The sequence below is a fragment of the Aquila chrysaetos genome, chromosome 1 (genome assembly GCF_900496995.4).
Source record: "Aquila chrysaetos chrysaetos chromosome 1, bAquChr1.4, whole genome shotgun sequence".
In the NCBI taxonomy this organism is placed as follows: domain Eukaryota; kingdom Metazoa; phylum Chordata; class Aves; order Accipitriformes; family Accipitridae; genus Aquila; species Aquila chrysaetos.
This window is the reverse complement of record NC_044004.1, coordinates 2,360,629-2,385,389: the sequence shown is the minus strand read 5'-3', so window position 1 is coordinate 2,385,389 and position 24,761 is coordinate 2,360,629. Positions and strand designations below refer to the sequence as shown.

The 24,761-nt window shown below is 38.2% G+C and overlaps 1 protein-coding gene across 2 annotated transcripts in view; it reads right to left on the bottom strand.

The window, feature by feature from the left end:
- DNAAF9 (dynein axonemal assembly factor 9) overlaps nt 1-24,761 on the bottom strand; it is a 79,193-nt gene that overhangs the window by 6,878 nt on the left and 47,554 nt on the right. The window contains exons 23-35 of one of the 2 annotated variants that reach the window (XM_030007953.2): nt 20,862-20,950; nt 20,533-20,631; nt 20,150-20,267; nt 18,209-18,297; nt 16,738-16,896; nt 11,938-12,063; nt 9,887-9,924; nt 4,784-4,919; nt 4,372-4,458; nt 3,143-3,249; nt 2,353-2,427; nt 1,990-2,192; nt 173-238 (exon numbers count right to left, since the gene is read on the bottom strand). In XM_030007953.2, coding sequence (XP_029863813.1) covers nt 173-238; nt 1,990-2,192; nt 2,353-2,427; nt 3,143-3,249; nt 4,372-4,458; nt 4,784-4,919; nt 9,887-9,924; nt 11,938-12,063; nt 16,738-16,896; nt 18,209-18,297; nt 20,150-20,267; nt 20,533-20,631; nt 20,862-20,950 — 1,392 coding nt within the window. Of the gene's footprint in view, nt 1-172; nt 239-1,989; nt 2,193-2,352; nt 2,428-2,662; nt 2,706-3,142; nt 3,250-4,371; nt 4,459-4,783; nt 4,920-9,886; nt 9,925-11,937; nt 12,064-16,737; nt 16,897-18,208; nt 18,298-20,149; nt 20,268-20,532; nt 20,632-20,861; nt 20,951-24,761 lie in introns of those variants that run through there. The other variant, XR_003922563.2, reaches the window with a different exon arrangement.

Sequence of the window (24,761 nt, the reverse complement as noted above, 5' to 3'; positions counted from 1 at the left end):
CTCCTGGACAGCCTCAGTTGTGTTTCAAGTATATCCAAAGACAGTAAGTGCCATAATAATTTAGCACTCAGCACACTTGTTATGGCAGGTATGGGAGGTGCTCTATCATACAAATGGATTTTTAAGAAAATCAGCCGAAAAAAAGAGTTTGCTATTAATTGCTTCTACTTACATGAATGTTTTTTATTTCCTGAAGGGTTAGCATTCCTCTGGTTTTCAAGGCTTTCCTCTGAGGTTTCTGTATGAAGAATTAGAACCCAGTTATATACCTACTGAGTGACAATGTGATACTACAGTTTAGTTTAGTTAAAAAAAAACACCAAACAAACAAACAAAAAAAAAACCCAAAGAAAACCCCAACCCATACCACAAAACAGAAAAGTTTTTTCTTGAAAATGTGGATAATGGTAGTGAAATCTATGATCACATGCTATCATGCTCAAGCCCAGCACAAAAGTACTCCTTTTAGGAGCATGTATTTTAAAAATTAATTTCTAGACAGAATTATTCAATTATATTAAAGCACTCACAACTATGTTCTGAAAACAAAAGTAAAAATTAAGTGATCTTACATAAAGCATCATTAGAAATGACAAGTTCTGAAACTACCTCAAACAATACAATTTAAATACAGCTTTACTGTAAAAAATGAAGAAAACTGGCACAGGAACCGAAAAACCATCTAGTTTTTAGTCTGAAAATTTTTATAATTAATTTCTTTCACGCAGCATGCAGTAACTGTCAGAACTATCTGAAACCCTAAATTAGCCATGACTAGTGAGACTGTACAAAGACTATTTGTAGTCTTGAACTGCTGAAAGAGGAAGCACTTCACACTTGAGATAGCATTTAAGTTCCAAGTTTTCATAAGATTAAAATAGTATTCCATAGAGTGCTGTCTTACATGTCAAAAGCATGTGTCTCCATATATTATCCATGTGAATCATACAGAGCATGAGATATGATCACAGAAAATGTATACTTCCCTGAAGTAACACAACCTGCTAGAACAGAGGTAAGAACCTGAAGATCCTTAGAAACAGCTCCAACAATGGTCTGCAGGAAACTTTTTTCCCTTCCTACACAGCTTTTTAGAGATACTATGCAAATCCTAAGCCATGAAGAAGTAACCATGAGTATTTTTAACTTACAAATGTTCCAAAATGGGCATCACAAAAGGGCACAACTATAGGCTCAGGTTCCAACTAGAGTGCTAAAATATGCAATTTGTATGGTTGAACAGTTTCTGTCCAAGTATATTTCTCCATCAAGCCTCAAGACTCACTTCCTAAGACCTTGATGTGCAGCCTGGCAAAAGTAATACTCGCTGGTATTACTTGGCTATGTAGCAGGGAACCATCTTGTCCCGCACTCCCGGTCAGGTCGTGCCAGTAAGACACCACAAGTGCAAAATGTGCCTTCTAGACCCTTACGATGTACATAGTCCCTGTTCCCTGCTCCAACTTCTATTGCATAGGTACGTTAGCCATGCAGAAATACGTGAAGCCTTAAACAGCTGCACAGTTGACAAATTAAGTAAGACAAAATGAAAAAACACTATACCCTCCGTTTCAGTGGATTACTTTCAAGGAGGTTTAATTTAGTGAATCGAAACAAGTTTTCGGCTTTGCAGCGTTCAGGTACTTCAAGAAGATTTATTTCATACTACACTTTAGCTTTTGGCAATCATGTCTCAGCTAAATCATCTTGTCTTTATTCTGGACATACTCCATTTGCTTAAGCGTTCAAGAGCAGATCAATCCATGAGTAAGCTGTAGCAGATATTAAAACAATACAGAAATTACAATACACATTTGCAAACTGTTAGTCCTCTTTCTGAAATACATTTACATCCTGGAATGCTAATACCTTGGTAGAAGAGAAAGGAGATTAAAAAAAAAAGTTTCATTGAGACACTCGGATTTCTCCTTTTGTTGTTAAGAAATGCCAAACACATCACACTGAACAAAAATAAACATGCCCACGAACCTGTTTTGCAGTTTCTCTGAGCCAGTCTTTTATATCCTCTTCCTTAAGAGAGCAGCCAATGAACACAAGGAAGCACTCCTGTTGACTGCTGCAATCTCTGTTATCACTTCTTGAATCAGGAGGATTTGGCCCCTCCTGAACAGGCACAAGGCTTAGTGAGTTAGATGATGTGTTGTGACAGACTTCAATCACTCTATCAGAATCTAAAAAGGAGAAGATGGAAGAAAGAAATGTCCTGATAATCATTAATCTAATTAACATCAACACATTGGTGTAGACAGAATACAGTACATACAAAGTTTTCTAATACATGTACATGCACTGCCATCACAAGACAACGTGCAAACAGTAATGTGCCCTTACCTGAAAACTTAACTTTGCCCATGATGTGATAAATGTTTCCAGAAAAAGGACTTGGCTTGAGCAATGACTTAATCGCTGTTCGAAATAGAAGACAAATAGATTATCTCAAGTATTTTTCTTCTCCTTGGTGTAATTCTGGTCAGACCTATGCTACAGGTCTCTAATCCACATCCTAGTACTTCAGGGGGAAAAAGCTGCAGGGGGAAAAGGTGTCCCCCAGAGCCCCACTACGTAACATTTCTATATGTTCTCATTTCTTTGCTATGGGGTACGTGGGAAATAACATGTGTTTGGCATAATGAACGCTTACAGTGTGTGTGGAAAGTAAAATGGTGCTCCTTAACACTGTTTTGCTAAGGAAAGAAGCAAAGGCATGATTATATATCTACTCTAGTAGCCTAACACAGAGCTGAGCCTATTTTCTAATAACTACAAAGAATTATTTGGCATAAAAAGTAGAAGCTGATGGTTACTCATAAACTGTATTTCGACGCTACTAAGTAAAATTAAACATAAAATAAAAAGCAAACATATGAAGATACGTGTCTCAGTCTCTAGAAACAGAAAATTAAATTAGATTTTAATCTGAACAAAATCATGGGTCAATTTTCCAGAGCAGACACTTAAGAAGATAATTTACTGTATTTTAAGGAAGGAAAGCTGAATTTTCAATTAAAAGTTTACTTCAGCAGTAATTAAATAACTGTGCTACGTCAGTGCCTACCTTCCCCTCTATTCCCCAGTATTTCAAACCTGGATTTAAATCAAGTCAGTCAAAGTTCATTTGTACCTTTACATTTGGTCACAAATCGTGTTTTTTCTAGAGGACGATTAAACCATACACAGATCTGAACCATTGGAGGGAAGAAAGACCCAGCTCCGTATTTGCCTTCATACCTTAAGACAAAAACACACACACACCTTCAACATACAGAATACACAGGCACTTGTGCTTTTCATCTAACAGACTTCTTAAAAGGAACAGTTATTATTTCACCACAGGTAAGCCTTGCTTATGTGAAGCTTTCTTCTCCAAGACATCCATGAAAATGTGATATTAGCAGTACTAGGTTTTTCAAAGCGCTCAGGACTCGTTTTGATGCTCTTTCTGCTGCAATTTTTTCTTCTTGCAGACTATCTACATAGTATTCTTGCATACCATCATCAAATAGATTAACAGTTGTCCAAGAGTTTTAAATATGTTCTTTTCCTGCTTTCTCTCTCTCCCCTTCTCTCTCTCTCTTTCCCTCTCTCCACGCAATCCATAAGCAACTCTGACATCCCAAGCTTTGTGCCAGTTTACTTTAGGAGCCTTACTTGCATCCAATTTAGAGCAAGAATTATGAATAAAAAGATATACATACATACAGGACTGGCAAGGTATGGTAAATAAATCATGCTTCCAAACCTAACTAGGAAACAGTCAGCCAGGAGTTATAATGGCTGACAGGTTTACATTTTCTGCCAAATAGGTGCAGCACAGATAACTGCAAAAAGATGTGTAAAGAACCCTGAACCATGAAAAATATCACTCAGCATTAAATGGAAAGCTTGGTACCATGTATTATTGTGCCCTGAGCCTCTGCCAAGACTGTCAATAAGGTTGCTGGTTTTCATGAATAATTGCTCTGCTAATAGCTAGACTGACATAGCAAGTTCATTCCAGTAAGGCTGAATAGCTGTCAGAATGAAATTACTCTAGTCATTATTGACCTCACCCATCCCAATCCTTCCCAGCTTATTCCCAGAGGGTTCTTTTCTATTCTTCTGAAAAGCAACAGTAATCTTGCCATTGATTTAAATGGTGTCCAGAAAGGATCTTTTTCCCCATAAAAGCACAGCAATCATGTATCTACTACGAATACTCATCAGCTCTCTTTTAAAAATGATTTACAAAGCGACTCCCTGTTCCAAATGAGTAGTCTTGAAAAAAAAAAAAATAAATTAAGTTTGTGAGACTTCTTAATCTTCAAGTTAATTAGAAAAATAGTTTTAAAATTTCTCAGTCTAGATACTTGCCAGCCAGGATACATTAAATATCGTGCTCTCATCATCTGAGGATTTGAAAAACTGCTTTCTGAGAGAATTAATTCAATATCCTCATTCCTACAAAGAGAGAAAGAGGAAGATTTTTAATTTTGTAAGTTCAATAAAATGGCCACTATCTGTATGCTACTTACATAAAACAGAATGTGTTAGTCACAGTAAAATTAAGAGTTTTTCCCTTAGTATGACAGTAACGTAAGTCATACCCTGCAAACAAAACCATACATTTCCTAATCCCTACATTTATATGACCACAAATGAAAAGTGAAGATGCCTTTTGCATGATAAGCAACTAAGAAAAATCTGCATCTCCTTTGTACAAGTTACCAGAGTAAAACAAGAGAAGTGCCAAAAGTGACAAATACTAGACAGTGATTAATGTTACCTAGTTACAACTCCATTTTCTGCCAAGATGAATGAAACAGCAGGATTTGCCGCTCGGATAAGGCTCTGCAATTGCCTAAGGAGTGGATGCTTCTGCTCTGTAGCATGACTTGTGAAAACCACGTTACTCACTAGTCCTGTGTAAGGAAATCAGAGGATAGTTTACAGAAGTCAGGCATGCAACAGTGACTAATAAACTATTAAGTGATATAACAGCCATTCTTCTCTTATTTTCCTTCGATCTCACTACATTAAAGTTAGAAAGAGAGAGAATTAAAGAGAAAAAAAAGCAACAACAAAAATACCCCAAGCAAGGAACCTTTCATCTAACAGAAGCAATTTAGACTCAATTAATCAAAAGAATCAAATAATTAGAAGAATAAATTCATTGGAGAATCAATTTAAGAAGGACTAGTTTCATAAAAAACACTAACGTTTAAAGCCCCCTGGCAAATTCAATGTGTAGAAAGATAGACTAAACAGCTAAAAAACAGTATTTTGGACCCTGACAGTTGTCACTTCTAAAAACAAGAGAAGGGTTTTGGTTTTTTTTATCTCTGTTTTTAAAGACAGACCCCAAAATGGTATTCAGACAGCAAGCCTGAACCCACAAGGCATCAAAAATGGTAACAGAGAAAAACAATGGGATAACTATTTGTACCGAGCCCCCATTCCCAAAAAGACTCCGCTGTGTCACCAGAAAAGCGATTCCTTTTTCAGACTTAACAGTACCCCTTCACCTTGCACCTAGTGCCACCAATTTCATTGAAGACATGGTTACTCTTCTTAAGCAAAAACTTCCCAAGATCTGAAGATGGCAACACAGTCTTTATGTTATACCTGCTGTCTTGCCAGGTACAAGTCAAGTTTCATGTTAAATGAGAACCAACTACTGCTACTGCAGATGCTGCCTCTGAAGGAGATCAGAAATTACACACCAACGATCACAGCCATCAAGCCTTGGGCACAGGAAGGGTTCTCATTTAGGAAATGATGACATATTGCACTTATCCGACTAATTTCAGTGTTATAGAGCCTCTGCTTTCCACTTATATCAAGAAGGTGTTACATCAGAATGAATTTCAGCCCAGTTCCTCAAAGAAATTGCAGTGCCAACTCTTTAGGACTCCCTAGGATGTCAGTATTGTCCAAAATGTGTAGAGAATGGAATTTCTTTGCACAAGGTGTGCAGCTCATTTCAGACACTTTCCCGTAACTACAAGTAGGGTGTAAGACAGAACAGTAAACTTTCGAATATCCATGAACAATTGAACCAGGATGCATTTGCCCTTCCCCCAACCCATCACTATTTAAAGCAGAGTATGTAATGAAGCTCACACCGTGATCTGCTGCTTACAGTTATTCCTGATCTTTACAGAAGTCATTAAAGTACACTAATCCTTGCAGAGGCTTCTTTACACAGAAATTTCTATACCAAATGCTCCAAGTCACTGTTACTTGCATCATTTAGCAATAGCCCAAGAAGAATTTTAGCAACAGCCCAAGCAAATTTTCATCATTAGTATTTCTCTTTTTTTAATCTCCCACAGAAGTTTCCACTCCAATTTCAAAAACATCTAAGTTTTCTCCAATACACAGTTGCTCTTGAGAGAGATAGGGGGAAGGGGAAGAGCAGCAAGCACACTTAGAAATTTAAGTCACACACATGCTTGAAATTATTATGTAGATCATGCAATTAAGATGAAAACTATGAATAAGCTAATCAACAACCACCACACTGTGGGTGTGCTACACGCGCAGTGGTTTTTTTTCTTAATATCCCCAAACTTGATATTGATTTAAAAGTCGAGTTTAATTAAAAACATAGTTATACTTTCTGTGAAGTTGGCACAGAACAATAAAAAGGCTGCATAACATAAATGCTACAAAGCATATATTACAGTTAGAAGCACTATGCCTTGGAGAGAATAGGTATTTGTCAGGGACTAAGCTGGCAAAGCTTAAAGTTAAGAAAAAGATTCAAGGAATAAAATACCTAGCAAATCAGAAACCTATGCATCTTGTCTCACGTTCATCACCCATACTCTTTCTCCATCAATCTCCGCTTCATTCGTGCTTGTCTAAGGGGAACAGCTTTCGGGCGCTAGCTGTCATTCTTGCTTGTAAACTCCCACGCAATCTTGGAAGTAACAGAACACTGCTCAGAGCCTGGGGAACCTGCAAGCTTTGGCTCTGCACACACCTATACATAAATCTTGTAAGCACCAGTATCGCACAAGAATTGGCCCTGGGTTAGCAGGCAACAGTCCATGATTCTGAATTGAGCGACAGGCAGTGTAAACCAGAAGAAAAACAGCTTTCTGAGAACTGGAAGATGCCTACATAGCTTTAGTAACAAATAATTTTGACCTTTACTATTTAAATTGCCACTGCCATCTCTGTTTCTGCTGCATTTTGAAGACCACCCAGTTTTGTTTAATTCCTTATTTATACACTCATCTAAAGGAAAAAAATCTTCGCCGCCTAGGGAATAGCATGTTCAACAGAAGCAGTAAAGAAACAGGAGGGATAGATTAAAAATACGTATGCTTTACAAAAATAATGGATCCTCTTTGCTCCCAAACATACAATGGGCGTATTTAACAACAGTGATGTCTTAATCTGTAAAACAATTTAATATACAACACAAGAGATGCCAATGTGCCCTTAGACTAGTAAGGTGTCATCTTACAGCTTCTGCACAAGAAAAAAAAAAGAAAAAAAAAAGGCACATTTAGGACGAGTGAGACAAAAGGAAATTACAGCACAGGGATGGCGGCAAGATTTTTTTTGGAAAGTTTAAACAAGTATGCAAGGGAGAGACAAAGCAAAACTGCTAACGTTGGTCACTCTACTCAAGGCTTTATCAGTTCGCCCTGATCCTGATCCACTTCTCTTAGTCTTGTGGCTTTCCAAACAGAAAGTGTCACTCGTAAAATGATGTCATGTTGCTAACATGCATAGGTACCCCTTCCTTACAGAGAAAGCCACAAAATAGAAGAGACCCGGAAAGCAGCAGCAAAAGGCTAATCCTACTCACTCCCCAAATTTGCGAGATAGTCATGTGGACAAGATAACCACCCAAAAGTCTAATTAATTCCTACTCGCCTATAGCCATACTTGTCTTTTCTTACACACTCATTGCAAGTTTCTGTTTTCAGACTTGTACAACGCCCGGTACGACACTGTCTTGGCCCACTGACGCTACAGTAACACAGACAATAATATTGGGGTGCATGACACAGAAAAAAAGTAGGACAAATATCTGTCAAAGTGAATATCTCATTAAATACTGCTATTGTTGCACCAGAAATGAATTCTCAGTTATGCAGAAGTAAATTCTCTACTATACATGTGATACAATCCTGCATTTGTCTGGAAAGTTTAAGAGTGTACCACATCTCAGTTCAAAGCATACTTTTCCTCTTACAACTTTTTACACAAAAATTGCCCCTATTCATGTGAAACAATTTGCTTTACAGGAATAGACCTCTAGGCTATCTAATGTGACATTTTATATCTGAAAACTGGATGACAAAACCTTGCAACATGCAGAAATAATTCGCTGCCAGAAGAACATTCTTCTAACCTCCGGTATTTTTCCTTCTTTCAGTGTTTGAACCATAGGAAAATTACCTATACTTGTCCTATGCATTTTCTAGTTCCTCCTTTAACAATGACAAATTCTCACCCAACCAGGTTTGTACAACTGCACTTTAAAAAAAAGATAGCTTTGAGCCTCTTCTTTTTTTTTTCATTGTCACAAAAAAAAAAAAAAGCACACTTGCACTCTTAACTTCTCAGTAGTTATTGATACTTTGTTATATTCTTAATTCTTAACATTCTCCTGCTCTCTTCAATTTCAACCATGGCTATAATCATGGTAATTATCTATTGGTCGGTTCCCCGATTTGTAGCACCAACATTTTTCTCCAAATAAGAATAAAATAGTGATTTATACAATAGCACCTACGTTCCAGCTTGTTCACAACTTCATTCTTTTGGTTCTTTTGGATTTCATTCTTTTGGGCTCCCTTCACACATGAATAAGAGGTGGCATAATTCTGGCAGCAAAACTCTACAGAGTATTTAGACTCTACAGAGTCTAAATAGCCACAAGAAGAGTGCAGCATCCTACTCTGACAACTGCATTTAAATACAAACACAAAAATTACAGTCCTGCAGTTCACTTGGGAAGACATAAGCATTAAGATCAGAAAGTCACATTGCAGTAACTGCAGTCCAACAGCGACTTAAAAAAAAAAAAATCTCAGCTGTCATTGGTCTACCTAATTTCAGGTTGAGCTTACAGCCTGCCTAAAATGATGATTATCTGACTGGAGAGATCTGTTCTCATATATACACACACACCCCACATGTACTGGTCTCAACATTGTAAATCAGCTATACAATTGTTAAAAACAACTGTAAAGGTGCTATAGCTGAATTTGCTTCTGCTCTTGAAACTTTAAGAACTTAGTTGATGGTAGGTCATGAAGGATGGTATCCCATTTATGCCAACAGCTGCTCTCCAAGCCTGACAAGGAGGATGATGCATTTCATAGTCAGGATATAAAACTGAATATACAGGTAAGAAACAGTTCTTCTGCAAGTGAGGTTTTTTTGTCTGCTTCAGTGTCAAATGAACCCTGCGAGGATCCTCCACACTGCATTAAGAAGAAAATATGGGGAACAAGGGAACCAGCTCATTTTTCCCTTTCTAAAATAGCAGAAAGGAGAGCTCTATTTCCTCATGCCTTGCCAGAAGAGGATGGAAATCATATCCAATCCATTTTGCTCCTAGATTTACAACACAGCATGAGTTACAACAGTTCATGGCAAGCAGTTTAACTTATGGTCCTGGGAAACCTATCCTCCAGATGAGGACAACCAGAATGCATCATGCTCCATATTCTTACATCTTCTCCAGGCACCTATGGTGTTTAATAATGTCGGCAGAGAAAGATTTTTTCTGCACAGATAGTTCTTACCTCGAAGAGTTTATCATGATCCTTTGACTATATGCATTTACAGTGTATTTATTTGGCCATATGGCTCAGTTACTCGTTCTGTATAGCTAAAAGTCGAGAAAAGTGACACATACCTTGTGAACACTGGTCCAAGAACTTGGGAAAAAGAAGCCTAGAAAAACCAGAAGTTTGTACATCAAGAATGGATATTATTATTTAAGTAAAGCATTAACATTCATTTGGACACTGACAGCTACAGTCTTACTATTCAACCCATTTTCACGTTTCCTTTCTTCAGTCCATGTAACTGGAACATCCCTATACGTTATGTCTTTCAGGAGTTCTTCCCCCAAAATTAGTTTTGTAGATGGTTTTAATTCTTTAATGGATTTCAGACCTAATTCCCACCACGCAATTTATTCTGTATTCTAGGAAAACAGAAAGGCTTCAGTATTATTTTAATTCCTATTTAAACAATAGGAATTTTAAGCTTGCCCTACAGAATTGTGTCTTCCAAACATGGTGGGAACTCTTCATGGAAAGATTGTATGTACATAATGCTTTCTGTAGTACATATTGTACCAATTTCTGCTAAGTGTCAGACAACTGACAATTAAAAAAAACCTCTAGAGGAAAGGGAGTACTTTACCTGCGCTCCTTCAACTACCTCCCCCCTGCCCTGGCTTACTATTCAACACAGGGAAGAGCTTCATCCTAGGCTTACAAAAGAGCTAGATCTCTACAGTAATGAATTTTGAAACTTTAAGAAAGAGTCCTGATTTTCGTGACTGCAAAAGTTTCAAGTCAGACATTAAAATCACTCTTCTCGATTTGCACAGTGAAATTGCCAAAGCTTCCCAACTGAAAGATTTGTCATTGGCAGCACATGGCTACTTGGTAAGTTCTTATCAGAAGAAACTTCAAAGCGAGACACAAATAGTCTACAGCATAGGCTATGCCTCTTCCTTCAATTGCTACTGCACTTCAAGAGACAAACAATGTTAGTTAAAGGACTGCAGGCTACTGCTGCTATAAATACTACTCAGTACCATGACGAGTAACACATTAGTAAGTTTAAAAAAAACCTAGGAATGGAACTTGTCTTTCCTACAATTATGGAAAGAACAAGTTAAAACAGCACTCCAGCATCAATTCACAAATATTTTATGTAGTCTTTATTATTTATTTACAATCTTTGTCACGGAGACAAAAAGAAGCAGTAAGGTAATGTCTATTTATTGACTAGTGCAAAGCACAAGAAGCACAATGGTTAGCGTTTTAAAAACAGCTAGGAAGTTTAAGGAATGCACTTTTACAAAATGATCGGGCAGTTCACCTCTAAGCTGCGATGCAGAGCATTTTATCACAAATAGCAGCAATGCTAAGAACTCTGAAAATTGTAACTGCTTTAACTTACTTTTACCAAATCAGCTACAAGGCATAATTGCAAAATTTAAATATTACAATTTTACAGATAGGTCTATGAAATCAGTTCCATGTTTGTTTAAGTGTGGAGCACATATATATATACTATATATATATACTATGAAACAGCAACCATACTACGCTATTTTAAAATGCCAGCGACTTGGCTTTGCTACTGTTTCCTCCCCACCCTGCCTCTGCAGTAACCCAGGATATCAGATTTTAATATTTGCAATGCTTTTGCTTCCGTGCTTTGTCATTCTCTTCAACAAAATTATGCTTCCCATAAGTTCTATATTTTAAATCTGTACAATCTTCATTTAATATCCCAAAATAGTGACACGATCAACAACCCAAACTGAGACACGCATCTCAATTTTTAGTCACACTCACAAAAAGATGTCAAGAAAAAGAATGATTTAAAAAGCACATGACAGGACAGTTGACTGTCCAGATTTTACAAAGACCTTAGCCAGAGTATAAGTATTTAAGCAGTATGCTAATGACAATCTTTGTTTATTCTTCCACAAGTTAAACTTCTATTAATATTATATATAATTATATCCCTAGTGGAAACCAAGCGTCATCATTATAAACCAAATCGTACTTCAAAGTTCATCCAAGATGGATTACCTACCAGTTTTATGAGTTTTAAGACAGTTCAACAGCATTTAGCCATCATACATCTCTAAGTATTACAAAAGTGATCTCACAAACTTCTATATCTTTTTCAAACTAGTAGAAATAACTTAAAGTATACCTATGTTCCATATAGCAACTCAGTGGCTCTACACAAGTATTAACTGTTCCAATGATGAAAGACGACTTCACGTCTGGGTCAGGATGAGTTTGCAGAGCCTGTACAACATCAATAACATCAGTGTATCTGTAAGAAAACGAAATAATGGTTTCAGAGAAACAGAATGACGCATTTCAACATCTAGTAAGAAATCAATTGCTTGCAAGAAGGTTAGATTTCTAAAAAAGCCTACCAAAATAGTCATGAAGCAGTTCAAACTTGGCAAATACAGACAAATAAAGCTGACTGCAAGTAACGTTAGAAATAAATTGACAACTACAGAGAACAGCAGTATAAACTTTGCACTGAACAACTGAAAAGTCCAGCTTTCAGGAAGCACAAAAGGCATAATCTAATACAAGCATGTGATGCCTACTGCCTAGCATATTAAGCACTAAGTATTATTCAACTAAAACAAGAAATTAAAAAGCAACACCTCTCGGTTATCAGCATTCCTATTTCAGCATGCTTCTACAATTAATGTGTCCATTTTTTATCAGTACTCCAGCCACTGCTCTATTATACTTGTGTATGATAGCAAAGTTTAAGTGAACCTGAGTTTTTATTCCAGGTGCTTATTTCTCAGCCAGTTGCAATCTTCTCTCAAAACTGTACTGTCAGGTATTAAGTTAATGGATTATTTAGAAAACTCCAGCTACTTTAAAAAGCTGTCTATACCAACAGTCAACTATGCAGAAATAACAGAAAACCTGTCATTAGCCATTCCTGAAGCCAGCGCTGCTACCAGAATATCAGTCATTTTGCGCATCACTGGACTTTATACCACTCCTATTAACTTTTAAAAAAAAAAAAAAAAATCTGACTCTAACATGGAAAAAATTATGCTTTTTCGCACTATCAGAATGGAGTGTAGTGAAGAAAATGCTAAGCTCCATATATATTCCCTTAGTGAAAAAAATGAATACTTGGTAGCCTTGGAACCAAAACCATTCCAGCTAGGTTAGGGTAGCACTTCCCTCACGCTAATTTATGTTACCTGCTAATGACTTAGAGTGGGCAAGCATACTGCAGACGATACTAGTTCTCAAATGCTACACTTGAGATGGAAACGTCAAACAGATGGCTCAGAGTCTTCACCTTTATTCCACAAGAAAACCGGCATTGATCCGAAACATATTAACCAGTCTTGCTTCAATATCGCCTGCTGTATGAAGTGAATTGCATATTTTTGACAGCCTGCTTTCCGCTAGTAGTTTTAGAGATCATAATCACAGAATGGTTTGGGTTAGAAGGGACCTTTAAAGGTCACCTAGTCCAAGCCCCCTGCAATGAGCAGGGACATCTTCAACTCGATCAGGTTGCTCAGAGCCCCGTCCAGCCTGACCTTGGATGTTTCCAGGGATGGGGCATCGACCACCTCTCTGGGCAACCTGTGCCAGTGCCTCACCACTCTCGTCGTCAAAAATTTCTTCCTTATATCTAGTCCAAATCTAACCTGTTGTAGTTTAAAACCATTACTCCTTGTCCTATCGCAACAGGCCCTACTAAAAAGTCTGTCTCCATCTTTCTTATAAGCCCCCTTTAGGTACTGGCAGGCTGCTGTAAGGTCTCCCCAGAGCCTTCTCTTCTCCAGGCTGAACAACCCCAACTCTCTCAGCCTGTTCTCATAGCAGAGGTGTTCCAGCCCTCTGATCATCTTCATGGCCCTCCTCTGGACCCGCTCCAACAGGTCCCTGTCTCTCCTGTGCTGAGGACCCCAGAGCTGGACGCAGCACTGCAGGGGGGGTCTCACGAAAATGGAGCAGAGGGGCAGAATCCCCTCCCTCGACCTGCTGGCCACACTGCTTGTGATGCAGCCCAGGATATGGTTGGCTTTCTGGGCTGTGAGCGCACATTGCCGGCTCATGTCCAGCTTTTCGTTCACCAGTACCCCCAAGTCCTTCTGCTGAGGGTGCATTCGATCCCGCTGTCTGTCATTGATGGAGATACTAAGCAGCACTGGTCCCAGTATGGACCTCTGAGGGACACCACTCGTCACCAATCTCCATGTGGACATTGAGCCATTGACCACTACCCTCTGGATGCGACCATCCAACCAATTCCTCATCCACCGAACAGTCCACCCAACAAATCCATGTATCTCCAATTTAGAGAAGGATGTTGGGGGGGACTGTGTCAAAGGCCTTACAGAAGTCCAGACAGACGATATTCGTAGCTCTTCCCTTGTCCACTGAGGTAGTCACTCTACCATAGAAGGCCACTTGGTTGGTGAGGCAGGACTTGTCCTTGTTGAAGGCACGCTGTGTCGAATCGCCTCCCTGTCCTCCATGTGATTTAGCATAGCTTCTAGGAGGATCTGTTCCATGATCTTCCCAGGCACAAAGGCGAAGCTGACAGGTCAGTAGTTCCCAGGGTCCTCCTTTCTACCCTTTTTAAGAATGGATGCAACGTTTCCCTTTTTCCAGTCACCAGGGACTTCACCTGACTGCCATGACTTTTCAAATATCTTGGGAGAGTGGCTTGGCAACTACATCAGCCAATTCCTTCAGGACTCTGGGAAGCATCTTGTCAAGTCCCACAGACTTACATGTGTTCAGGTTCCTCAGGTGGTCACAAACGTGATCCTGTCTTACACTGGGAGGGACTTTGCTACCCCAGTCCCTGCCTTGCAGTCCATCCACTTGAGAGGTGTGGGAAGAGAGGTTGCCAATCAGACCGAGGCAAAAAAGTTGTGGAGTACCTCAGCCTTCTCCTTGTCCACTGTTACCAGTTTGACAGTCTTGCTCATCAAAGGGGGTACACTTTCTTTGGCCTTCCTTTTCTGGCTGACACACCTGTAGAAGCCCTTCTTATTCTTTGCATCCCTTGCCAAGTTCAGCTCCATCCACACCTCGGCCTTTCTGACTGCATCCCTACGCAACCAGGCAGCAACCCTATACTATTCCCAGGATACCTGTCCCTGCTTCCACTGCCTGTGCATTTCTCCTTCTTGCCCTTTAGTTAGACCAGCAGGTCTCGACTCAGCCATGCCAGTCTCCTGCCTTCCTTTCCCAATTTCTTACACATGGGGATCAAGAGCTCTTGCACTCTATGGAAAGCATCCTTAAAACATCTGCCAGCTCTGTTCTGCTCCCTTGTCCCTGAGGGAAGTTTCCCAGGGAGTCCTATTGACTAACTCCTTGAACAGCTGGAATTTTGCTTTCCCAAAATTCAGGGTCCTGACTTTACTCTTTGCCTGACCCATATCCCTCAGGACTGTGAACTCCACCAGTGTGCGACCACTGCAGCCCAGGCCGCCTCCAGTCTTGACACCACTGATTAGCTCACTTGCGTTGGTGACCATCAGGTCCAGTATCGCATCCCCTCTGGTAGGGCTGTCTATTACTTGGCTTAAGAAGTTATCCTAAATGCATTCCAGGAGTCTCCTGGATTGCCTACAGCTTGCCATGCTACTTTTCCAGCAAATGTCAGGGTGGTTGAAGTCCCCCAGCAGGACGAAAGCCTGCGAGCTCTTATGGAGCCGTTCATTCTGAAGTACAGAGACTCAGAACATACCACACGAGAAGTGATGTGCAAAAATTGCACAAATATTTATTTGGATAGCAACTCACATGCATGCAATATTGCCTCTCTATCTCCTTATCTTTCATCAGCTGGAACTTTGAAAGCTTGTGTCACATTTTTTGTAGCTAATACTGCCAAAGAATCAAAGCAAGGACTACCAGAAATGCAAAGAAAAAGCAAGCATCTATGCACACAAAGATGCTAAATCTTGCAAAAAAGCAAAGATTGGTTCCTATGCTTACTGTAGCACACTCTTACTGAATTTTTTAAACAGGGAACGAGTCACAGTAGCTTAGGTTTTTAAGGTTCTATTTGGAGGAAAAAATATTGCAAACTGAATGGACCATTTAATTCTGGAAACTACGAATTTATTTATTACAGATTCTCTAGCACTCTTTCAAAAGTTTAAGGTACTGTAAGCACTTGAGAAATATAATTATAGTCTTTATGTCACACCATATCACACTTCCTAAAATTAATTTCTATTCTGAAGCAACTCAAAATTTACCAAAATGTGCTCAGTCATCTAATGCCTTAAAGACAAGAGATCTTCCTCTGAAAGAAATAGGGTGGTGGCTCCACCCCCATTTTTCATCAAAACAATGTCAATGTTCTAGCAAACTTTCAAATAAAATTATACATGAAAGGTAGGGCGAGAACTCAGCTAACATGTTTCTCTGCATTCTGTAAACAAGTTGTGCATTTATTCCATGGTTTTTTGTTTTGTTATCAGCAAAATACAGGTCTGTTGGGAAAAACTAGCAATAATTAATTTGCCAGCCTTTCAAGGGCAAATGCCTCTCCATCTAGGACCTCCAGGGGCAGGGGAAAACAAAAAACAAAACCAAACCACACGCAGCTGCACCAATAAATAAAGTGGCATTTAACACCAGTCTAAGATGCTGCTGGGAAGGGCAAGAAAACTTCTTCTGAGAAGCCAAAAGTCACAGTCAATCTCCTAAATACGGCAGAACCACCAAATGCAGTCCCTCCTTCCATATGATTGAAGGAAGACTACTGACACCTTTTTTCCAATGGAGTAACAAGCAATAAAGTTAACAGGTTGCAGAAAAGCTGAGTTTAGTACATACGTACAACAGAATTCAGAATACAACGCTTTAGCACAGAAATGTGACTGTTTCAGAGTGATGGGAAAGTTCAAAAATGCCCTGGAAATAGGAAGGGAAGACAAATCTCTTATTCTATGCAACAGTTAAAACAGTTTCAAATATTTACCCTTGCAAGACCACTAAGAGACGCTTGTTCCTTTTAGCGTAAGTGGACTGACGGACGCTGTGGTTTTGCTGAGCCTCCAGGACACTGGAGAGGTAACGCTGGAAGTGGGTTGCACTGAAACATTCAGGACTATCCATAGTTTGCCGATAAACTAGCCACCTAAACAACAGAAAACAAGACAAGAAGTGAATATTCTATGACATAATATTTCTATTTTCTTTTTACTTTGAAGCAACAGACCAAAAATAAATTTGACAAGCTCTAAGATTCCACATCTCTCACACCACGTGGGAAAGAGGAATTTACTTGGCTTTCTATCATTTCCAGCTGAAGCACATTCTTTACATTACTGCCAAAAGGCTTTGTGGGGTTTTGTTGTTGTTTTTTAATAAAACAATGTTCAACATCATCTTCAAAGCAGCACATCACATGAGTAACTCTGATCTTTTTTAGCAATGCAGTAAACTAAAATTATAGACTCTGGGCATGAAAATATTTCACTGCAAAAATAAAAAGTAACAATGACATTTGCAGGAAAACGTGATGAAATGTATTATTACAGAACACTCAAAAGTCACCTTACACGCTTGCCCTAAAAACAGAACCACAAAACTGTTCTGAATCGACTTGCTAATATCTAGACACTGAGTTAAAAGTAATACAAAAAATCAATCCAGAACATTACTAAGATTAAATGCTAAGGTGTTTGGCCATAAGATTTAAAAGGGTAAGAATTTTTTATTTTTTTTTTTTAGTTTTCCAGAAGCTATATCAACAGACAGAATGGCTAATTCCTAGAGCAGATTTATCTTACTGCCATACAACAGATGTCCTGAACATATCTCCTGCTATTATAAAATAGAAACCAGGTCATATTAAAAACAATGCTGTAGCAAGGACTGTTAGTATAGTCTTTTCTCCAAGCAAAATGCATTTTAGACTTACTACCACAAGTCAGTAAATGGAAGCTCTTCACCTGTTTCCTTCAAGTTGTGACGACTTCCATACTTGCGTAAGGCAGGATTCATGTGGCCCTTCTAAGATTATTCTTAACTGTTTGTAGCATCAGTGATAGTTCCGGACACACATCATAGATCTACAGTGATACCTGTGGTATTCTTAACATGGAATAGCAACAAAGAAATCTCCTGTGCTATTTTTCTTGTCTAATTGTCTAAAATCTAAGGGCAAATCTACCTGGCATAACACAGTTAAGTGAGATACCTGAAGTAACAGAACTGAAGTAATATACCCTACCGTACAGTGTGCTATGTAGAACTAGTTAAGGTTCCTCATAATATTTACTGAATTTATTCTTATAAACACATCTGTTTACAAATTAGAAACTAGGATATAAAAAAATAAAATAAATAAAGTGAAACACTGATAGTTTCATTTCCTTCATGCTGACTAGTTCTTTGGTGGTTAGTATGACCACTGCTTTGGATTGTAAAACCAGAACTGTACGAACCTTCCACGCTCCTTGTTAAAAGTTACAAGAAAAGCGCACAGATCACTGCAACGACATCCCGGAAGACCAGTTATAATGGTGATAACCACCTAAAACACAGGGAACAGGTAAGAAGGGGGGCAACTTGAAGACTACAAATGAGCTACAACAATTACACACACATAAGGCATCTCACTTGATAAAAATCTTAAGTCTAAACACAAAATTAAGTGACACTAACCACAGAAACAGCGAGATAGTGTGGAACTGTAATTGCGTTTATGCAATTACTCAGATATGCATCATTTTAGAAAGATGTATTCACTCTTGCTTTTCATACCTTAAATATAGTGAAAACTTAATTAACAAATACAGCAAACAGTATTATCAAAGCCTTTACATTACAATATAGTCTGCAGTATCAATGCCGATGTCAGACAAAACACTGAGAGACACTAAATAGGTTACGTTTCCTGTGATGACAAGGGTACGTTCAAATGCATAGAACAGTATTCAGGCAAAATGGTTCAAAAAGTGATGGTGTATGTCATACAGTCTTGTCAAACACAAAGAGCAACTTTAGATTTCTGATACTGAACTGAGCATGCTATACACAAAGTTTATTCCAGCAAAGCTGCGTTTTGAGTAGGATTGGTAAGAGGCTGCACACTAACAGCTCTAACATACCAATGCCTTTTCTGCAGCAAGCACCTCTGTTTCCATTATGTGTATTTCTTGTGGTATTTAGACAGGCATCATAGCAAAGAAACACTGAAAAGCAGTCAGACCATATTTCCGAAGTGTGTGCATGTGTATATATATTTCTACACTATATACTGGAGTGTGCTACAGAAGTATGCAAATAAGCTCTGGAGGAAACATGACTGAAACAACATTCTGTGCTGAACTTGACGTAAGAAATTATGTCACACTGGCAACCAGTCATCATCCTGCTACTAACAGACAAATTACCTCTTCCAGCTTCTAACTACATGATATTTGAAGATAGCCATCTGCAGACTATTTGCATCCTAACGTCAAAATCACTTTTGGATACTCACAGAAAATGAGTATTCATGATAATAGATATAGGGAAGTAACTCAGAAAACTCTGAGGTACTAAGTTTACATGTTTTATAGAATTTGGTATGAACATTATAAAAAGATTTTTCTTTCTTTTTCTTTTTTTAAACATACACAAAGACAGTTAAATCAACCTTAAAAACAGATTAAAACATTCATAACGGTTTATTAATTAATACTTAATTTTAAGTGTCAGTATGGTCTCTGAACTAGCTCCCAGAAAATGAATCTGGTACCGTATTGCAATATGCAAAGAGAAAGACTATATTCCTGCTGCTTTGACTTTCTTGCTTACAGCAGACTTCAAATGCTGGAAAGTTACAAGGAAATATTTTCTCTGAAAATGCTATTTAAAGCACTCCTTAAGTTTGACAATTGTTATTGCCCCTATAGAGAACTGAGTGTTCTACAGATAATATCAGCAAATGTTAAATATCATGTGCTACCTCTATGCTATTTAAAGGACTTTTATGTTCCAGAGAACAATTCAGTTAAATTATTCAGCAATTCATAAAAACAAGCTACTGCTTTAGGGCGAACTCTCTCTGGACATTAGAGAAAACTGTTCACTTGAAGATCTACGCCCCATTTTCTGCCTCTATTTTACCAGGCTGAAGGGCCATTAACATTTCCAACAGATTGTTTAAATGAAAAAAATTCAAGTAACAATCAGGAAAACAGGGCAGAACAATTTATTCTAAGAAACAGACTTGAAGCAAGTTTAGTGTGAACTGGTGGCACTGGAGAAGGAGGCAGAGAGCATGGCTAAACATACATCAGTACTTTACTACATTACCTGCAACAGAACTAGTGACGGACAGAATATTTGCTAAATATTCTATAATAGGGATAGGAAGTATTGTTGGGTTGGTTCCTTACCTTATCACTTCCTGCTTTGCTATCAGGAATGATTTCTGACTGTTGCAATAGAATAGGAAGATGTGCTCTCATTATTGGCTCATGACTGACGCTGCTGACTGTAAAATGTTGCAGAAACCTTTCAAAAAGAAAAGTTTTATTTTCTTACAATCAAGACCAGAAGATTTCATCCATATAAATAGTTGGGAAATTGCTAAAGTAAGATTGTTAAAGGGTCAAACAGAGGCTTCCTAGAGAAGAAATAATTAATCTCAGATTAGAAATATCTAATGTGAAGACAGAGTTATTAATAAGCAATTTTTAGACAAGTATTACATATACCAAAATATTTTTGTATTATTTCTGACAAAACTGATCCCTTGAAAACAAAAATAATTTCTCACCTCTCTAATTCTGGAAGGGCAGCAGATATTTTCAACTCCCTGCATCTTTCCCCAGAAGGAAAAGACAAGGCATTAAATAGCTTCTGAACACTGGAATGCCTAAAACAAGCAAATTAATTGGTTAGTTGAAGGAGAAACCTAGAAATTTATCTTCTGTAAACCAGACGGCCACATATTAACTAGTACAAAAAAATAAAGCAAGTGTTGCATTAAGAATGCAACAATTCCTTTTTGAATCATTATCAAGACCTTCAATGAGTGACAGCATTTTTCTAATTGTAGCACACAATTAATGTATAATTGCACTAGAGTAAGTGGCATGAACTTACAGTCTCTTTTGTTCCACAGACAGGAATTCTTCCTGGATAACCGTTAAAGATAATCCTGAGTTTGTCTGGTTTTGCCACGAAGAGAAAACCTGGAACAAACCAGACCTATGCGTAAGCATCATTATTTTGCAAAATTTGTTTTGAATTTGTTTAGGAATTGTTTTTGTTCACCGAAAAAAAATACATGCATTTTAACCAGCCATTAAATATTTCACAATACTGGCGTGGCTGCAAGAATTCAAAATATGGAAGAAGACGCCACAGATTAGATTTTGTAAGCTTCTCTTTGGCTAAACTGGAACTGCTCTAAGAAGTAACTTTACTGAAAAAGTCTAATTTTTCCCCCCATCTTCATAGCTGGGGGAAAAATTGTAGGAAAAAAATTTACCCACCAAAGCAACGGTACCATTCATGTGTATCTTTTAGTCACAGCGTGCTTCACTGATAAAAATACTAGCTATTTCTAGTCCAACTGCTGTAAAGCAGGAACTGAATTAGTCTAAGTCTCCTTTAAGTAGTATTGTAATTTTCATGAGGTAAGATTGCAGCAATCATTTCTAGAAATTTAAGAAAAACTCCATTCCTTTGCAAAAGAAAAAGGGAGCCCTTCGTTTCTCTAGGGAACAGAGTTTTGGCTCACATCCTATTGCTCTAGCCAAGTCACATTAATATGAATGGCACTCTGAACCTAGAAATCAGATTCAGATGAATCACACAGTCATTTAAGTGTTCGGTATTTCCCTTCTTTTAATAAGTAAAGGCAGTCACCATCATCATTTTTCATAATAATTTGCTGCAAGACAAAACAACTCAGGGACAGGGGAAGACTGCTTTCCATTAACAAATCGGCATCCTAAACGCAAGGGGACTGAGATAAAAAACATCAAAATAAAATAAACTGTTGATATTAACAAAGACAATATTGCTTGTGTAGAAGGATCCATGCAACCAAACAAATAACCACTTCAAAACACATATAAGAGACTAAGGAAAATGCCCACAAGGGATGGAAAGAAGGACTGGTCAAAAGAAAATTGTATTCTTTAGAAGTCAAAGGGCTAGGGATAAAGTGAAAACACAGGTCAGACTGAGACAGAATGCTATGGAAATAAATCAGTCCTTTTTGTATAACTTCATGAACATTTAAAAAAAGAGCTGCTATGGCATTACAGAAGGTGAAGAAAACCAGAGAAGTCAATACATCCCAAAGCCTAAGCAAATTTTCCTCCCCTACCAGTTAGAGTGAGGATGTGAAAAGTACTGTCCTGTCTTTGCAGGATCTGCAAACCAGATTCCAGTTCTGTGTGCTCAAAATCTTGCAACCATCTCAGTTACAAGGAATTTAATACACTCACATCTGGAGGAATGGGTAATTGTCATTCCCTATTTCAAGGAGGCTTGGAATAATTAAAGCATAGGTCCAGTAAGCGAGGTATCATGCCATATGATTGCAGAAGAGTAAAACTAGTGCCTACACATTAGTGAATCTTTGTAACGACAGGTCTGTACAATGACTACTATGTCCATGCAACTTCAACAGCATGCAGACTTTCAGAAAAAAATTTGGAGGAAATCAATAAATACCTGAAGGTAAATACTAACAAAATACAGTAATAATATGTTTCCATGGCTCACACAATCAGGTACACTCGATCTTATGAATAGTTTTTGTTCATGAGATAACATCTTTGAGACAAAAGACACGTTTCATCTACTTGAACTTGAGCAAAGCAACTGGTATGGTGCCAGATGAGAAACTGCAAAAACTGAAACTTAGTATAGAACTGTTCAGCAAAAAGCTAATTCAAAGGAGACCAGGAATAAATATTATCGAAAAAAAACAACAGAAGTCTGGGGACATTCACCAGCAGAGTCACTTAGGCAATGACCCGTGACACCTTTTGCAATTAATTTGGCATAGACTGAAGTGAATTGACAACATTTTGGGGATCTAAGTTGGGAGACAGTCTACACAGCATTGAGATGCTCAGTAGAAAAATTGATCTAACTGTAAGAATGGAAGAAACAGAAAGAAAAATAGGAAGAAGTTAAGTATAAAAGCAAGAATGAGCACACAAACATTTCTAGAATCAAGCTGGAGCATCAGTGGGTAGCAAAAGAGAAAGGACCCAAAGGAGTTTCTCAAAAAATGAGCACCATTTATTAATTCAAGGCAGCAATGAAAAGTAAAGGCAAACCAAGGTTTTGAACCAAGGTACTTTCTGAACATTTTCAGAAGAGAAAACTATTATTGCCTCTGTACAAGAAACAAATACCCTCGTCTCAGTTTGGATATCTACAGCCAAAAAAACAGATCAAAAGAAAACTATTACAACTATCAGAGGAAAAGAGAACTTTTAATAAGCATAGATTAAAAAGGCTCTGGTTTTATTTTATTAGGCCAAATAAGTCAGAAAGAATAGGTCTGAAATTTCCAAATACTTCAAGGATGTCCGCTGGTAAAGCAAAAGAAGAACAGATATAAAATTAGACCTAATAAAATAGGCTGAAAATTCAAAAACAAACAAACAAAATATTCCCAACCATTCACATAGTGGAACAGTGGGAAGAATCTAAACACTTAAGATAAAAGGAAGAGAATTTTTAGGGTAACATTAATGCTACCAGTGGGGACTGCTCATGAGCTAGGTGGTCTTTTCCAGTCCAGTGTTATGATCACATAATAAAACCCTTGTGAAGTCCTAAAATGTCCAGGCTTATTTCCTCAAAAGTGCTATTGTTATTAAGTTTCGTTTATTAAAAGCCTCTGCATTACAATGCATGAAGCCAATCCACTTAGAGAATAATACAATGCCATATGGGATACTTAAAGACTTCAACAAAACTTCCCTAAGGATCACGATCCAAATGTGTCTAACCACAAAAAAACACAATAGAACCTCTGCCACTACATACAACTGCTGTAGCCAATTATACACCAGTGCTACATTTAAAATGCAACTACTAGAAAACAAGCTTTTAGAGCACTCACTGGCTTCAGAAGACAAAATGAAAGCACATGGTGAGCACTAAACTTAACGAGCAATTCAATCACTAGAAATGCATACATAAGTTAAAGTTTCTCACACAAGCAAGTTCCTAAGGTCAGGAGCAATAATGCTCCTGGGAAGGTCTACACAGCAGGGCAGTCCACTCCACAATAAACTCAAATCTGCAAGGCAGATGCCATAGGTCCCACAGAGAATCAGATTTTCTGGTTGGAAGGGAGTCTCTGGAGGTCTCCAGACCCACCTCCTGCTCAAAGCAGGACCACTGCTGGCAGTGCAGATCAGCTCAGCCATGCCTTTGTCCAGCCAAGTTTTCAAAAATCTTCAAAGGTGGAGATTCACTGTCTGGGTGACCTGTTCCAGTCACTGCACCGACCTCCTACTCACATTCAGTCTGAATCTTCAAAGCTACAATCTATGGTTACTGCCCCTTGTTATGTTATCGGCCACTATTGAAAAAGTTATCTGTAACAGTCCTTCCTACTGCAACACCCTGATTTTATATCTAAGATAAACAGCCTCAAAATCACATCAGCCTTCTCTCTCAATACCCTCCATGAATCCCATCCAGCTTCACAGAGGAGGTTTTCAATGCATTTCCTAACTTGTTGCTCCCTCAGTATTAACTGCGCCTTCTTTCTAAACTGTGCCTTTCCACCAAGATATAGGAAAAGGTTTTGCTTGTGAAGACTGATGCAAGAAAGACCTTGAACTTTAACCCTTCCTGTATTTACTTATCAGGTGACAAGCTTTAGTGGCTCAACTAACACGAGAAATAAACCTCCTCTTTCCAAATTTAATTAGTTAAGACAGACATTAACAAATTCACCCTTGCCTCTCACCTGAAACACAAAGAATAATTGTGTGGTTTTCCCCCCACCCAAACCAACCT